Below are 16,898 nucleotides of genomic sequence, written 5' to 3' on the forward strand. Positions count from 1 at the left end.
ATTAATTCAGGAGGAATTACAATATGGATCTGGTCTTATACAAATATATCTCTCCCACTTCTTTTATACCTCTCCCTATTCCTCTCCCTTTTTATTTTTCTGCTTTCTTTCTTATATTTTTTCTTTCTCTTCTTTTATTTTTTGCACACATTCTCCATCATCTACTCCTCCTTATATAGCCGGGACGGACAATAGTTCATAACATTTATCTACATGTTGCTTTTTTAAAATAAGAAGTTTATAAAGAGAAGAAGGGTAAAAGAGTAAAAATTTCAAAGAATCAAAAGCCATAGTTGTTTATGTTGTTAGTTTTTTATTTGTATTATCATTTTTAGTTATTTTGAAAAAAAAGTTGAAAATTGAATTTTATAATTTTCAATTATTTTTACAAGTTTTTGTCAAAATGCTTTAATATTTAAAATTAACTTTATGAATTAAATAATTAATTTTATATATAATTTTTAATTGAAGTTATCATTAAATGATAATTTGAATTTAAATATAATTATTTAAAAAAATATCCTTAAAAACTTTAAATTAATAAAAGCTATCATTTTCTAAGTGTCTTGTAAATTTGACTATAATAATTTTTAAGTATATCATAATATTTAGTTTGCATAATTTTGTATATTTATTATTTTTATCATATCTGATCAAAGGAAAAAAAATATGTATTTATTTAATCAAAAATTTAATTTGTTTTAATTTTTAAAATATCAAACAAATAAATTGTTGATTTCGATTTTCAATCTCTACTTTAATTTTTAGTATGAATTTCTATTTTTTCGCATAACAAACACATTTTCATATTTTTTCATTATTTATTTATTCACCGGAAATGAAAACATAAAATAAAAAATAGAAACAGTTCTACTTTACTTACTGGTTCGTTGTTTTTCATTATTCTTTTTCCTTCACGTCGCAGCATGGGATCGTCTTTCTCCCATCATCTCATCAACTCCACTGTCAACATCCCTCGGTGCCCATACTTACGGTCAAGTTTTTAAGCCAGCCAAAAGAATTTTCCAATCGCGAGTTAGGAATTCCGGTGAGGATTCAGCATTTCCTTTTTCCTTTGTGTAATCGATAATGTTTTTTTTTTCCCCCTATTTGGCAAAAGAGTATTTGATTCGGTACGGTATGATTTGGCCGGTTGTTCGTGGTGTTGATGGATCATCACTTTTAGGGTTGCAGAGCAAATTCTAGGGATTATAATTATATGCACATGTAATGCCGGTCGTCGGTATGGCCGGCTATTCATGGTCAGTTGCAGTGCGAGTTCAAGACACGAACAGTTTGGGTAAAGCTGCCTTGAACTGATAGGATTACTCAAGGAGGTAGGTTTAATGCATGCCTGTAGAAAACAGAGAGGTTTTATTCATCCACAATCAAATGTGTCCAAAAACATTGTTCGTCTGATCAGTTCACTGATTAACCAGTACAATAAAAAAGGGAAAAATTATATATTTTAAAAAATAAGTACTTGTGATCATTTATATTCAAATTCCTAAAATATAATATAAACACTCATTAAATTAAGTGTTTTATTAGAAATTCTTAGAAGAAAAGTGCTTCTGAGACTTTTCTAAGAAGGGGTCATTTTAATTTTAATTTTTTTTGTTGCCTAATATTTTTTGCAGCATTTACTTCAATTCATTACACAGACACACACGCTTCTAATATGCACTATTTAAAAACAAATATACATGGTTCTATCTCCATATGTATGTTTATATGTGTCATGAGAGTAATGAGGATCATGCTTAGTTGTTCTTGCAATGCCTTTCGGCATGGTGTTTATGGAACAAACTTTTTGGTTTGTTGGGAGAATGTTGGCTGTGTCCTTGTTTTTGTGTGTGGTTTTCTTCTTCCGATTTTGTTTTTCCTTTCTTCCTGTCCATGGCCAGTTGGCCACACCACATCAAGAAGACTTTCCTATGTTTTAATGTAAAAAAACTATGTTATGAATGATTCACTGCATTGCTGCCCAGGAAACCAAAGAATTCCCCTTAAGGCATGCCACAATTCTTGGTTGTGTATTATGAGAGGTTGTTACAGAGTAGTTATGTGGTTTATTGTTATCAATTGTGCTGTGTAGACTACAGTGGTAGTTAAAAGGACATTTTTGGAAGAAGAGAAGTGCTAAAGAAAATTTATTGATGATTAAGAAGTTATTATGATAACTTTTTTGCCTTTTTAATCCTGTAAAGGTCAAGGGCGTTTAACAAACCATGCAAGAGGAGACCAAGGGGTCAATTACCTTACTATCTGTTTGGTCTGGGGAATCATATTATTGGGAATCTTATACCTAGGAATAAGATGCCATTTAACCCATTCCCATGGGAATCTGGATTACCAAAAAGAATTAATGGGAATATTTTGTGGGCATAATGGTTCATAGGGAATGGTAGATGCTTGCTACATTAGATTTTTGGAATGAATCAAACTTGGGCGTGAAAAATTCCCAACTTGCATTCCCTGAAATCCTCTTTGCATTCCCTGGAATCCTCGAAGATTCCTTGAACCAAGTAACTAGTCAATATAATAGTAAAGAAAGAAAATGACTTTAAAATGGGAAGTCTGTACTCCTATTTTAATAATAGATTTTGCGTCATGGATACCTTCTCCCAATGTGTATTTTAACTAGAGTGATTAAAGACTGTTAGTTGATCCACCAAATTTCAGGAGTTTGTTTTGGAAACATGAGGCTTTGATCAACTTGTTTTGTAGAGAAAAAAAAAAAAATAAGGAAGAAAAGAAAAGAAACAAAAAGAAAAAATTTATTATTATTTTTTTTCTGGTTTGGGATTTTGTAAATTTGTGCAAAATGTTCAAGAGGTCTTTTGCTGTTAGTCTTTCTTTTTCTCTTCTATTCAGTGTCATTGATGTATGATGTATCACAATGATTTCATCCTATTTGGTATCCCTGTTTTAGATAAAACAACGGATGCAAAGGTTGGAATAGGAAAGACCCAAGGTCATTTTGCAGAAATGGATGGCTTTATGCATTATGTCGATGAGATTTTAACAAATGTTGATAAGGTAAGATTTCTCCATGAAATAGATTCTATTCCTGCTTATTCTAAGTTGGTTTTGGACTACAACATCCTTTTAATTATCATCGCGTTCACGTGTTTAAATGACTTAACATGAAACACTTTTTTTTTTTTTTACTAAAAGAGGGCGGCACCTCCATTTATTTATTAATAAACTTCACTTTTGGCGGAAGAATACCATAGTTACAAGATAAAATAGAAGGGAGAGTACAGAAAAACCCTCCCAAAAAGCTAACACCAGTAACCAACCTAATTAGGACAACAAAACTAAACATACCTAACAAATAAGATAAAAACATTAACACAACCAAAATTAAACCAAAATACACCAAACGAAACTCTAGAGTTGAACTAACGACAAACGGAAACGAGACCCCACGTATCCATCCGAAGAATACCTTTCAGATAACGTGGTAGAAGGTATTGTTTTTTGTAGATTATATTGTTTCCCATTTCTCCTTCTTTAGTAAGAAAATCAGCTACACTATTGCCTTCCCTATATTGATGCAATACCATGACGTTCACTGCTTCTAACTCCACCACGAGCTCCTCCCAAAATTCTCAAAGATACCACAAAGTACATCTACCTTCCCGAAACCAATCAACTACAATTAGCGACTTAACATGAAACATTCAAACCAAAAACCCATGAAAATTCTACATCCTACTCTGAAATTGTTGAAAAATAAACGCCAATGGTTATAACTATAAATATGTTAGTCTTTATAGAAGTGAATTTCTAGTCGGGTTCCCACCATATATTAGCAGGTAATATCTTCTGCACACTGAAATGCAGAATTTCACATTAGAGAAATGTGCATGAAATGATCAAACTATGACATTTGTATATTATGTATGTAATGTAAGCCCTTTGCATTTATTGTTGGTTCTTGTGTTCTCTCAAGATAAAAAATCAAAATATCTTAAAATAAATAATATTGAAGGATGGATATCCTTGAGGAATCTGATTGTTATTCATTAAGGTTTCCCTTTGTACAAATAGCGAAGCATTCGCTCAATTCAATCTCAATCATGTCAAGGCATGATTTTTAATTGATGATAGCTGATTTGAACTGGATCAATTTCTTCCAAGCACTCCTGTCAATTTTGGTTTAGAGCATCAATCAAAACTTGATCTCTGTTATGCTAGGGTTGAAATGAGCCCTATAGGCCTATATCATCATTCTTTAAGACTAGCAATATTATATAGTTTAATATATTTAGTTTTAGTAGGTCATTAAATTCTTCGTCATTATATTATACAATTTGGGTTTCCATCAAATTATGACTTCATCTTAAGGGGTGAAACAATGAACTATTCTAAAATTACAGTTGCTCTGCTTCTCTCTCTCTCTCTCTCTCTCTCTCTGAATTACATTTTCCACTCATTAGCCCATAGGGTATTGAGGAATAATTTCCTAAACCCAAAATCTATAATGATTGATTGATAAGAGGAATTTGTGGATATGGGGAATGTTTCTATGGTGGATCTCTATTCATCTTTCATGTAATGATTATTGTTCAGTAAATTCAGTTATCACAAAATGAATTTATCTTTACATAGTTATTTGTAGAATGCTGCTGATAATTTATTTGGATGCTGGGTCCAAGTTAAGTTTGACCACCTTCTTCTCTTTTTTCATAAATTTAGTGTTTTTCTTTTTGTCTCCCCTTTTCTTTCAGCTCGAGCAAAGAGTTACTGAGATCGAACATTTTTACTTGACTGCAAGTCAAAAGCAACTAAACACTTCCAAAGGCAGCAGCGAGATTTTTAAGGATAAAGATATGGACAAAAGTTTCATTACCTTAAAAAAGCAGCAGCAAGGTGCATCAAATGGGGAAGCAACTGTTGCAAAGAGAATGCCAGAGCTTATGAACCAGTTTGCAGCAATACTGCATCAGGCAATCACCAAATGCTTTGCTAGTGTTTCATGAGCCATAGGATAATTTGAGTGTTCTCCATTAGTTTTTTTTTCTTTTCTTTTCCTTTTCTGGTACCTGGTTTCCACTCCATTTTGGATCTCCAGGGGAGTTATATGTTGTCATCTTAGTTGTATTGATTTTTAGTGTGGAAGTTTTTACTGTTGTAAGTAGCATGTACTATGAAGTCTCAAAATATCTTATTGGAAGTTTGCTCTTATATTCTAATTTTCTAGAAATTTGCTTTGTAGTCAGAAAAACAGGAAAGTGAGTCATCTGTAAATCACTATTAATTTGCATGATTTATCCATGTCCATAATGCCAGATCACACAACACAAGTGGGCGGGGCCTTTTATGCAACCTGTGGATGTTGAAGGTCTTGGTTTACATGACTACTATGAGGTGAAGTTTCATGGTCTGTTTCAATCTTCCATTTGATGATCGACATGACATCTGTCAATTTGTGTTTATATAGCTTCTGAAATGTTAGTGATGCGAATTTGAGTTCTCATATACATATATATATATATATATATATATATTTATTTATTTGTATAATGATTTGTCTCTATAATTTGTACGTGTCTGATTTGCGTATAAAGGCACTCTGAAAATAAGAAATAGGTCTATTTAGGTGCTTTAATCTTTTTTTTTTTGGAAGCAACATCTGTGCTTGTATTTCTGTTTGTGCTTGTATCTGAGAACGACATTAGTGCTGTCTTCTATTGTAAATTTCAAACAATATTGTCCATAATATATGCAATATTGCATGTGTCTCAGGGCATAAGTATACTGGTAGTTAGCAGATGCATACATACATACATACAAACATACATACACATACATATATATATATATATATATATATATATGCCTATTTAGGTGCTTTAATTTATTTTTATTTGGGAGCAACAGCTGTACTTGTATTTCTGTTTGTGCTTGTAGATGAGGACCACATTAGTGCTGTCTTCTATTGTGAATTTCAAACAACCTTGTTCATAATATCTGCAATATTGCATGTGTCTCAGGGCATTAGTATACTGGTAGTAGCAGATATATACACACATACACATGCATTTATGTATATATATTTATATAAAAGCATAACAAAGGGCCTTCTTTGGCCTCTAAAGTGCCAATCCTAATTTCTGGTGGTTCTGAATTAAATAATATAGAAAATTGCGAGAATCAGTAAAGCTTTTTTAATGCAATTCAATTAAATGAATAAATATGTTTATTAGAATGGTCCACACGATTTAAAGTATGCATTTATTGGACTCTTAAAAGGAGGGAGACTTACCCCCATCAAGAGCTCCTTGTCTAATCTCCTGGTCCCTCTTGCCTTACTGCAGTTGCTTGAATGTTAGCATGTATTCAAAAGAAGATTCCTTCAGGGGAGCTCAGGAGAGGATTTGAAATACCATCTTGTCAAATGGGGGACTGGTAAAGAGGCTTTAGGCTTAAATCTTTTTTCCGGTTTCAATAAAACCCTCCTTGGGAAATGGCATTGGAGATTTATGAAGGAAAAGGACCACCTTTGGAGGAGAATCATCGCTTCAAAGTATGGTCATAATGGTTGGACCAATAGAGTTGGGAGAGGATCTTATGGGTTGGAGCTTGGAAATTCATACGGAAAGATTGGGATGATTTTTTCTCCCTTATTTTTTTTCAAGTGGGAAGGGGGATAACATCTTCTTTTGGCATGATTTTTTGTGTGATCAATCACCCCTTAGTTCAAAATTCCCTTCCATTTTAAGTTTGCCTTGCGATAAGGATGCTGTAATCAGTAAGCACCTTCAAATTAAGTGATCTTTTGGAACATTCTCTTGTTAAGAAATGTCACAGATTAGGAAATTGACCACCTTACAGATTTTTACAGAAGCTTGTAAAAATTTCAATACCAGACTACTAACGACCCCAATTGGGGCCTGTATAAAAACTATAGATTCATGGTCAGATCTTATTATTGGAATGTCACCCCTTCATGGCAATCTGACAACTTGTCAACTTCCTTGGAAACCCATCTAGAAAACAGCAGCCCCCACAAAGTTTGCTTTCTTTGTGTGTGAAGCAACTCTTGGGAAGATTCTTACCCTTGACAGCCTGCAGAAAAGGGGGCTGTCCCTTGTGATAGGTGCTTCTTGGTTCAGATGATGCTGAATCTGCTGATCACATTCTCTGACTTTGTTCCTTGATGAGGAATTTTCGGAACTTGGCCTCTTCTATGACCAGGTGTGGGCTAACACTAGAGCTGGGAAAAAAAATGAGTTACAGGCTTGGAAATAGTAAGGGTGGGAGAAAAGCTTTTTCCCTCATTCCTCTAGCCTTTTTTTTTGGGGGGTGTGGAGGGAAAGAAATAAAAGAGATTTTGAAGTATTGGTGACTCCATTTCATGTCAGTTAAAACTGGTGGATGGCTACCTGAGCAAGCTGGCATACTGGGCTGTTTTTGTTTGACACTATTGCAGTTCTTGATTTTTTTAAACACCCTGCAGTCTGGGCAATTTTTTTTTTTTTTGTTGTTGTACTTGGGCAATGGGCAGCATCCCTTGATGCCCTTTATTGAATTTTTCTTAATTGATCAAAAAATAATATTTATTATAATGGCCCACACAATTTAAAATACGTATTTACAAGATAATTTAAAACTTTAAAATATTAACATACATTATAATCGCCCAGAGAAATTCAGGAAAGTATTTATGGGGCTCTTTTAAAAGTAGTTAAATTCATTAAATGAGATTAATTAGATAAATTAAATTGAACAATTTGAGAGAGCAAAAAAATTGCATTTACAATTTCAATAGTCAATTATCCTGTGCATGAGACTTTTGTTGCAAATTTTAGGTGGCTCTTTCTTATTTATTATCTTTTAACTTCTGGCAGCCTTTCTTTCATTGCATAGCAATTTTTGTTCTTTTATTTCTTCAGTTATGCCTTCAATTAATGTGTTGTAGATGGTTTATACTAGGTCATTGACAAGCCTATGGACCTTGGTACAATAAAAAATCAGATGGAGGCAAAGGATGCTACTGGGTATAAGAATGTTCGGGACATGCAAGCTGATGTGAGGTTGGTTTTCAAAAATGCCATAAAATATAACGATGAAAGAAGCCTTGTTTATGTTATGGCAAAGACTTTATTGGAAAATTTTGACGAGAAGTGCCTACAGCTTCTGCCTAAAGTTATTGAAGAGGTAACTTTCTAATTTGGTATGAATGGCTAAAGTTACTGGCTTTGAATCTATGAGCTCACTAGGGGTTCAATGGTGGTGATATTTTTTCTGAGTGGTGTTCATGTTTTCGTCATTCATGATTTCACTTTTCATATGAGCTTCTGAAGTGATTTACTAGCAGGAAACAAGACAAGAAGTTAAGGAGGAACCGACACAGTTGGAGATGGAGCTTGCTCAGGATGCTGTCTACGCACAAATGACTAAAGACATAAGGAATGAGGCATGTAAAAATTCTTAAATTTTTTTAATGAAGGAAAGTTTATAGTAAAAATACAATTTTTGGGGACGGGGGTGTTCGGTTGAGCGGGGCCCTCACTTTTGTAAATTTTTAAAAAGGGCTATAAAAAATAAACTAGTTGCATGCTGAAGATTGGCAGCATGCATGGTTGTAAGCATGTTTCCTATGTTTTGCTAGACTGTATGCATGGATAAGTTTTTCCAAGGCTAGACGCCGCATGCTTGGCTTGCGTGAATCTGTTACAAGGTATGAATGTATGTTGGTGCATTATATTTTCAAGGCTCCTTGCAGATTACTACATGCATATTTATCTTCCCAAGTGTATAATACTATTTTTGAAGTCATGTATTGACAATTTATAGATTGTGTTGCATGGGTAATTAAATGGCTGATTGGAATTTTGCACATTGAGTCTATAAAAGGGAGTGGTGTCTCATTACTATGAAAGGGCATGGTTTTGTTAAGTTCAAGCCAAAAGGTGAGAGTCTTGTATGGGGTTTAACTTGGTTTTCCCTCCTAGGATTTTCTTGTCTGGGTTAGAAAAGGGTTGTAGGTTTCACAATTTTTGGGGGGAGAAGTCTTAATCTCTCTTCATGTGTGTGTGTGTGTGTGTGTGTATTTTCAACTTAATAGTGAACTTGCTCATGCCTGGTTGCCTGTGAATGTAGGCATAGTGTGGAACCACATAAATTCCGTGTATTGTGGTTATTTTATTTTCTTTTATTTTTTTGCAATCTGTTCCATTGTGGATTATGGCGTGAGTGATCTTTGTGGCCCAAACCACCCAACATAGTATCAAGGTCGTGGTTTCAAGTCGCCAAGGTATTCTTCAAGATTGTTTTTGAAATGAAAGGATGCAAATGCTTATGCTTAATCAGTTCTAGATCCATAAATTTGACAGCAAAAATAATTTTGAACTATAGAAACGAAAGGTTTATGATGTTTGGGTACAACTTGGGCAATGCAAAGCCTTACTTAGTGAGCACAAGAAAAACTTGAGAAGATCTTCAATGATGATTGGGAAGAGATGGACAAGAGTGCTTTCTACAATTCCTTTGTTTATTAGGTGATATCATGTTCAATTGTCCTTCCATAGATTGTATTCTCTTTTCTTATTCCTTAATATATTTCTTTTTCTATATTAAAAGATGATGTGAAAGGAGGGAAGATTGCCAATTTATGGTGAAGGTTGGAAAGCTCATATCTAGCTAAATCTTTCATCAATCGAACTCTTTTAATGAAAAAGCTCTACTCCTTGCACATGAATGGAGGTGTCAAAATTCAAATCACTTGAATACAACAACAACAACAACAAAACCAAGCCGTAAGTCCCACTAGGTGGGGTTGGCTATATGAATCCTTTTCCACCAATTTATGCGATCATGGACCATTTCTTTTGAAAAATTCAAGGATATTAAATCCTTACTCACTAACTCATTCCAAGTTATTTTAGGTCTACCCCTACTTCTTCTACTGCCCCCTACAGTAACTAGCTCAGCACTTGAATGCTTAAGACAATTAGAGAGCATTGGTGTGTGAAGTTGAAAGACAAAGACAAGGCGTAAACATTGCAGGTATGATAGTTTAGTCATGACCTTGAGTTACTCCAAGGATTACAACTCAAATTAGATGATGCAACAACCATGTTATTGGCTAATGAAATTCGAAGGAATGTAACCACTTGGAGTTCTATTAAAACGAATCTCTTGCTATTAGAGGATGGTCAATCAAATGTGGGACATCATGAAGAGGCTATTGAAAAAATCTGAATGATAAGCTAGTTTGATGGCATTCCAGAAATAAAGGATGGGTCAATGAAGAATGTTAGATAAAGAAATAAAGATAATAGACATAGAATGAAGAAAATCAAGTAGAAAATTCAATTATCATTAGTAGTGATATTGAAGCCTATGCTTCTGGTAAAGGTTCTAATACTCATTGAAGATATACTCATGATACTCATAGATCATGGTTTGATCCTAACGATGTGAGGATAATTTTGTGATAATGGCAAATAACTCAATATCTAAAATAGCAGGAGTTGGTAGTGTTCAAATAGAAAGTGTATGATGTTCTTGTGTGAACTTTTAAAAATGTTATACATGAGTTTGAGTTAAAATAAAAATTAATTTCACTCTTGGAATTAGATTTAAGAGGGTACAAATTCACAATTTAAGATGAGTGCATCAAAATACTAAAGGGTGCACTTCTAAGGATGTAGGAATCTCAAATTAAAAAATTGTACAAGTTAATCAATGCCATGTTGGTGAAAAAAAGGGTTTTTTAAGTGCATGGATAAAGAAAATACTTTCTAAAAAAGAAGAAAAAAGATGGCAGTAGCAACAAAACGAAGGTCTACTTGAAGGAAATGGTCGTGGTATTTCTAATAGAGAAGGTTAGGCCACAAAAAAATTCTCATTAAAGAGGGTATGGGATTTGTGGAGTGTACATTCAAACAAAGAAAATGAGGGTCTTGTTGGGGGATCACCTTGGGTTCTTCTTCTTAAACTTTTCACTTCTTGGGTTGAATTTGCTTTTGCCAGATTTCCTATGGATGTGGGCCTAGTTCCTTGTCTTGCTATTGTTTTATTTCTTGCAATTTATCAGTTGTGGTGTGGGTGGTTCTTGTAACCCAATAATGGGGTACATGGAGTGGAGGTGGAAGAAAAATTTATTGAGAGGATGTGTGATACACACGTGTGTGCACACACACAAAGCGTGCTGAAATGTTCGTCCCATTGCCTATGGACATGGGCCTATTTTCCAATCATGTAAATTCCTTGTCTTGTGCATGTTTTATTTTCTTTTTTTTCTTTCTATTTATCTTGTCTTTGCCCATTGTGGTGTGGGTGGTTCTTGTTAGATTTCCACTTTACCTAAAAGCTTTAGTTGTTAGGTTATGGACCAACAATGTGTATCCCAGCCTGAACACTCCTCCGCACGTGCAGCCGACAGCATGTGGAGAGATAAACAAATGATAAATACCACCCATTATAGGGAATAAGATAAAAAATAATAATAATAAATGCAAGCAACAAGACTAGAACCCAAAACCTCTTCACAACCTGAATCTGATACCATGTTAGATTACCATTTTACCTAAAAGGTTAAGCTAATAGGTTGTGGACCAACAATGTATATCAGGCCTTAACAATTATTGTTGCCCAACAATGGGGGACATGGAGTGGGGGTGGAAGCAAAATATTTTGAGTGTGTGTATAATGCACAAATGCACAAGGTCATGCACATAGGGCATGCTGAAAGGTTCTTATCCTGATGGAGGGCTTACATTGCCATAGCCAGCCGAATAGATATAAGTTGTATCAATGTCAGGATACTTTATCTTGAATTGTTCCCAACATCTTTGAAAATGAATTTTCCCTTGTCTTGCAAAAACTTGCCGGAGTTGTGGTAATCAGAAATAGCAGAGTCAACAGTAGCATTAACAACAGCCGGGATCTCCACATTCGGGATATGGGGTGATCTCTTCTTCGAGAGCTTTCTCTTGGGCGGCACTGGCATTCAGCTGTTCTTGTAAGGCCAAGGCTTACTGTCGTGATTTCGTCGAAACCCGGTACATTTCACCTACCTTGTCTTCCAAGGTAAGATTCATGGTTGCCAACTGGAAAATAACCAAAAAGAAAAAAGAAAAAAAAAACAATAAGCAAATGGGAGTGAACAAACAAGTAAACCTATAAACACACCAAAAACATACCTGGTAGGCGGCATGGTGGACAGCTGAAGTAAGGGCTTTTGCGAGCATCATCTTCAAGTCATAAGAATCCTCCAGAAGAATCGGCCTAGCTGATGAGCACAGCCCATAAGGCCAGAAGAAATTGGCTAAACTGATGAGCACTGCTCATGAGGCCCGAAGAAATTGGTCTAACTGATGAGTACAACTCATGGGGCCAGAAGAAATTGGCCCAACTGATGAGCACAACTCATGAGGTTCGGAGAAATTGGACCAACTTATGAGCCCGGCTCATTAGGCATGAGGAAATTGGTCCATCTTATCAGCATAGCTCATGAGGCCCGAAGAAATTGGCTCAATTGATGAGCACAGTTCGTGAGGCTTGAAGAAGTTGGCCCATTTGATGAACACAACTCATGTGGCCTGAAGAATTGGCCCAACTGATAAGCACAGCTCATGAGACCTGAAAAAAAAAGCTACTCAGATTGTCAAAATACAATGAAAGAGCTGCTTGTATTGTTGAAAATCCAACGAAATAGCTGCTCGGATTGTTGAAATACAACAAAAAGAGTTGCTTAAATTGTTGAAAGACAGCAAAAGAGCTGCTTGGATTTTTGAAAATCCAACAAAAGGGTTGCTCAAATTGTTGAAAGAGAACGAAACAACTACTCGACTCGTTTGAAAAAACAAAGGTCCAGTTGAATAGTTGCTCGGATTGTTTGAAAAAACAAAGATCTAGCGAAACAGCTGCTCATATCGTTTGAAAAAACAAAGATCTAGCCAAACAACTACTCGAATCATTTGAGAAAAGCAAAAGGCCTAGCTGAACAGCTGCTCGACTCGTTTGAAAAAACAAAGGTCCAGCCGAACAACTACTCAAATCATTTGAGAAAAGAAAAAGGCACAACCGAACAGCTGCTTGGCTCGTTTGAAAAAACAAAGATCTAGCCGAACAATTGCTCGGATCATTTGAGAAAAGCAATAGGCCCAACCGAATAGTTGCTCGACTCGTTTGAAGAAACAAAAATCTAGCTGAACAACTGCTCGGATCGTTTGAAAAAACAAAGGTCCAGGTGAACAGCTACTCGGATCATTTGAAAAACAAAGGCTTAGCCGAACTGCTACTCGAATTGCACCAATCGGCTCGGACGAGTCAAAAGTTGAACATAGCAGGCCAAAACATGGCTTGGCAGAACCAATGGCTTGGATGAGCCAAGGTGGCCCGAACGGCTTGTCGACAGAGCGTACGGCTCATACGAGTCAAAAACAGCTCGTACGAGCCGATAACTGTTCGGTAGAAATCAAGGCGGCTCAGATGGGCTGAAGGCAACGGATTCAGTTAAAATATGCAGTTCGAGCACACGACTTGGCATGCCAAAACGGCTCGGATGAGCCAAAAACAGCTTGGTGAAAAAAAAAAAGGGCGAAGGCAGTTTCTAAAGCATTCGAACTTTGAAAACAAGTTCCAAAAATTTGAGACCAGAGGGGGGACAACTGATATATATCAAAATATCCTCATTAGAAAGGGGAAACGGTTTTGAAAGCTCCATTAAACCTCCTTACAAAATCGACGGGTAGACTTTAATATACATATTAATGATAGGGATGGTTACAAAATTATATTCAAAACCTCCACATAAATGCCTATAAAACATATGTAACCATAAGCACAATAATGCCCATTAATGCCGGATTGATGGAGGGTCAACCTCCACCACTATAAAAAGGGACTTGGAGAAGGGATAAGCATCTCATTTAGATCCACTTCTTTCTGCAGTTGTAATTCATAGTCTCTTATTAATCCCTTACTTAGGCATTGGAGTGATCCCCCGGAGTACACCCCGAGTCCTTCAAGCCATTCTTGCTTTATCCCTTTCAAGTGGTCGTGATCAAGGAGCGATTCACGAAGATCTTTCGATTTTCAGGTAGCAACAGTTCTAATACTCATGGAAGATAAACTCATGATACTCATAGATCATGGTTTGATCCTAACAATGTGAGGATAATTATGTGATGATGGCAAACAACTCAATATCTAAAATAGCAGCAGTTGGTAGTGTTCAGATAGAAAGTATATGATGTTCTTGTGTGAACTTTTGAAAATGTTATACACATGTTTGACTTAAAATAAAACTTAATTTCACTCTTGGAATTAGATTTAAGAGGGTACAAATTCACAATTTAAGGTGAGCGCATCAAAATACTAAAGGGTGCACTTCTGAGGATGAAGGAATCTCAAATTAAAAAATTCTACAAGTTAATCAATGCCATGTTGGTGAAAAAATGGGTTTTTTTAAGTGCATGGATAAGGAAAATACTTTCTAAAAAAGAAGAAAAAAGATGGTGTTAGCAACAAAAGAAGGTCAAACTACTTCAAGGAAATGGTCGTGGTATTTCTAATAGAGAAGGTTAAGCCACACGAAAATTCTCATTAAAGAGGGTAGGGGATTTGTGGAGTGTAAGTTCGAACCAAGAAAATGAGGGTTTCGTTGGGGGATCACCTTGGGTTCTTCTTCCTAAACTTTTCACTTCTTGGGTTGAATTTTCTTTTGCCAAATTTCCTATGGATGTGGGCCTAGTTTCAAACTGCGTAAATTCCTTGTCTTGCAATTATTTTATTTCTTGCAATTTATCAGTTGTGGTGTGGGTGGTTCTTGTAGCCCAGTAACAGGGTACATGGAGTGGGGGTGAAAGAAAAATTTATTAAGAGGAAGTGTTATACACACGTGTGCACACACGCACAAAGCATGCTGAAATGTTCGTCCCATTGCCTATGGACATGGGCCTATTTTCCAATCATGTAAATTCCTTGTCTTGTGCATGTTTTATTTTCTTTTTTTTTCTTTCTATATATCTTGTCTCTGCCCATTGTGGTGTGGGTGGTTCTTGTCAGATTTCGACTTTACCTTAAAGCTTAAACTGTTAGGTTATGGACCAACAATGTATATCCTGGCCTTAACACTCCTCTGCACATGCAGCCGACAGTGTGTGGAGAGATAAACAAGCGATAAACACCACCCATTATAGGGAATAAGATAAACAAACAAATAATAAATACGAGCAACAAGACTAGAACCCAAAACCTGTTGGCAACCTGGTTCTAATACCATGTTAGATTATCTCTTCACCACGACCAACAATGTTTATCATGCCTTAACAATTCTTGTCACCCAACAATGGGGGACATGGAGTGCGGGTGGAAGCAAAACATTTTGAGTGTGTATATGATGCACATGTGCACAGGGTCACGCACATAGGGCATGCTGAAAGGTTCTTCTCATTAGTATATACAAGTCTGCTAAAAATTGACTGTCTTATCTCGTAGCATGACTTTATTGTTAGAATTTTGCTCCTTAAAACATATTATTGTACTTCTTCTTTTTTCCCCCAGATTTGCGAGGTTGATAAGCATTTGGAAGAACTTAGAGAAATGGTTGTTCGAGAGTACAGGTTTTTTCCTTGCACACTGTTTAGTTGTCCTTTAAGACTCTTTCTAGTGGCAGTATGGTAAACTTTTAACTTGCACAGGTTTTTTCATTGTTTGTCATTTGGTATATATATGATGACTATAGAGTGTTTGAACATGCAGATGTGGATTAAGATATGGATGCTGCACAAACCTGTATGCACATAGTGTGCATGCAATGCACACACCTACACAACATTAGCAAATTTAGAATTTTTTACAAAAAAAAGTATAGTTTAATTATAATTTATGGTGAAAAGCATCATTAGGCTGGGTGCTATTGGAATGAACATTAAAAAAAAATTAAAAATTAAAAAAAATCGTATAAAAGAATATAGCAAATTCTGTTTCTTTTTATTGCTAAACATGAGCAGCAACCAATGCTTCATTTTTAAGAACAGTCTCAGGAAAATGCGAACCGAAGATAAAAAGAAACTTGCAGCTGCCCTCACCAGATTGTCTGCTGAAGGTCTGCGTGAGGCATTAGAAATTGTTGCTCAGAACGACCCCACCTTCCAAGCTACAGCTGAAGAGGTGGATCTTGACATGGATGCTCAGGCAATAGTTATAGTTCCCCATCCTTGTGTTCTTAAAATTTTTTTAATAATGATAAAAGTTGAGTGACCTGTTTTCCACTTGCAGAGTGAATCAACCTTATGGAAATTGAAATGTTTTGTGAAGGATGCACTGAAAGCTCAGGGCAGGATCTCAGCAAGCTCAGGTGGCAGTTTCACCACCAACAACAACTCCTCCACTCGGAAGCAGGCGATCTGCGCTGCTCTTGCTGAAACTGCCTGCAAACGGGGTAAACATTAGATTTCTTGATGTAAATTCTGTTGATGCAAGAAAACTAGTTTTAGGATTAGGCTGACTTCCACAATTTGAAGGTGCTGATCTCTAAGTCATTTGTCATGGTGCTGCACTGTAGTGGTGCATCTAAAGATTGGGTGGTATAAAGATCACTTAGTTTATTATTTATTTTACTAGCACCTTTTGCCTTTTGGAATGAGCTTACTAGGCTGCAGGAACTGCAGTGACATCTTTCATTAGGTATGGCCAAACTCAACTGATGGATTGGAATGGTGTAGAGCTAGTAGCCCCCTCCCCCTCTTCCCACTGTGTGTATGGAAAACATTTATTGAAAATTTGATTTAAGTTGTGCTAAAAATTGTTTCGCACTTAGAAAAACGAGCTCTTAGAAAAGAGAAATCATCTCTAGGTGTTTGGTGAGAGACCAAAAAATAATAAATATAATCTTTTAAATTTCTAAAATAGACGACATTTTATTTATA

At 35.8% G+C, this 16,898-nt stretch overlaps 1 protein-coding gene across 1 annotated transcript; it reads left to right on the forward strand.

Moving 5' to 3' along the window:
• The first annotated feature begins 974 nt into the window (after window positions 1-974).
• LOC131166802 (transcription factor GTE1) lies at window positions 975-16,592 on the forward strand. The gene is made up of 10 exons (XM_058125388.1): window positions 975-1,048; window positions 1,187-1,337; window positions 2,936-3,042; window positions 4,740-4,958; window positions 5,302-5,379; window positions 7,948-8,172; window positions 8,333-8,431; window positions 15,532-15,590; window positions 16,008-16,164; window positions 16,249-16,592. The coding sequence occupies exons 3-10, from the start codon at window positions 2,992-2,994 to the stop codon at window positions 16,420-16,422; spliced, it is 1,062 nt and encodes a 353-aa protein (XP_057981371.1). The 5' UTR covers window positions 975-1,048; window positions 1,187-1,337; window positions 2,936-2,991; the 3' UTR covers window positions 16,423-16,592.
• Window positions 16,593-16,898: the final 306 nt, after the last annotated feature.

This window comes from Malania oleifera, chromosome 10 (assembly GCF_029873635.1).
Source record: "Malania oleifera isolate guangnan ecotype guangnan chromosome 10, ASM2987363v1, whole genome shotgun sequence".
Lineage (NCBI taxonomy): Eukaryota > Viridiplantae > Streptophyta > Magnoliopsida > Santalales > Ximeniaceae > Malania > Malania oleifera.

Excerpts from the sequence above, each read along its gene's own strand:
- LOC131166802 (XM_058125388.1), top strand. The coding sequence starts at position 2,992 with ATGGATGGCTTTATGCATTATGTCGATGAGATTTTAACAAATGTTGAT. Across the intron at positions 5,380-7,947 it reads GTTTACATGACTACTATGAG|GTCATTGACAAGCCTATGGA; the intron begins GTGAAGTTTCAT and ends GGTTTATACTAG. Across the intron at positions 16,165-16,248 it reads ATCTTGACATGGATGCTCAG|AGTGAATCAACCTTATGGAA; the intron begins GCAATAGTTATA and ends TTCCACTTGCAG.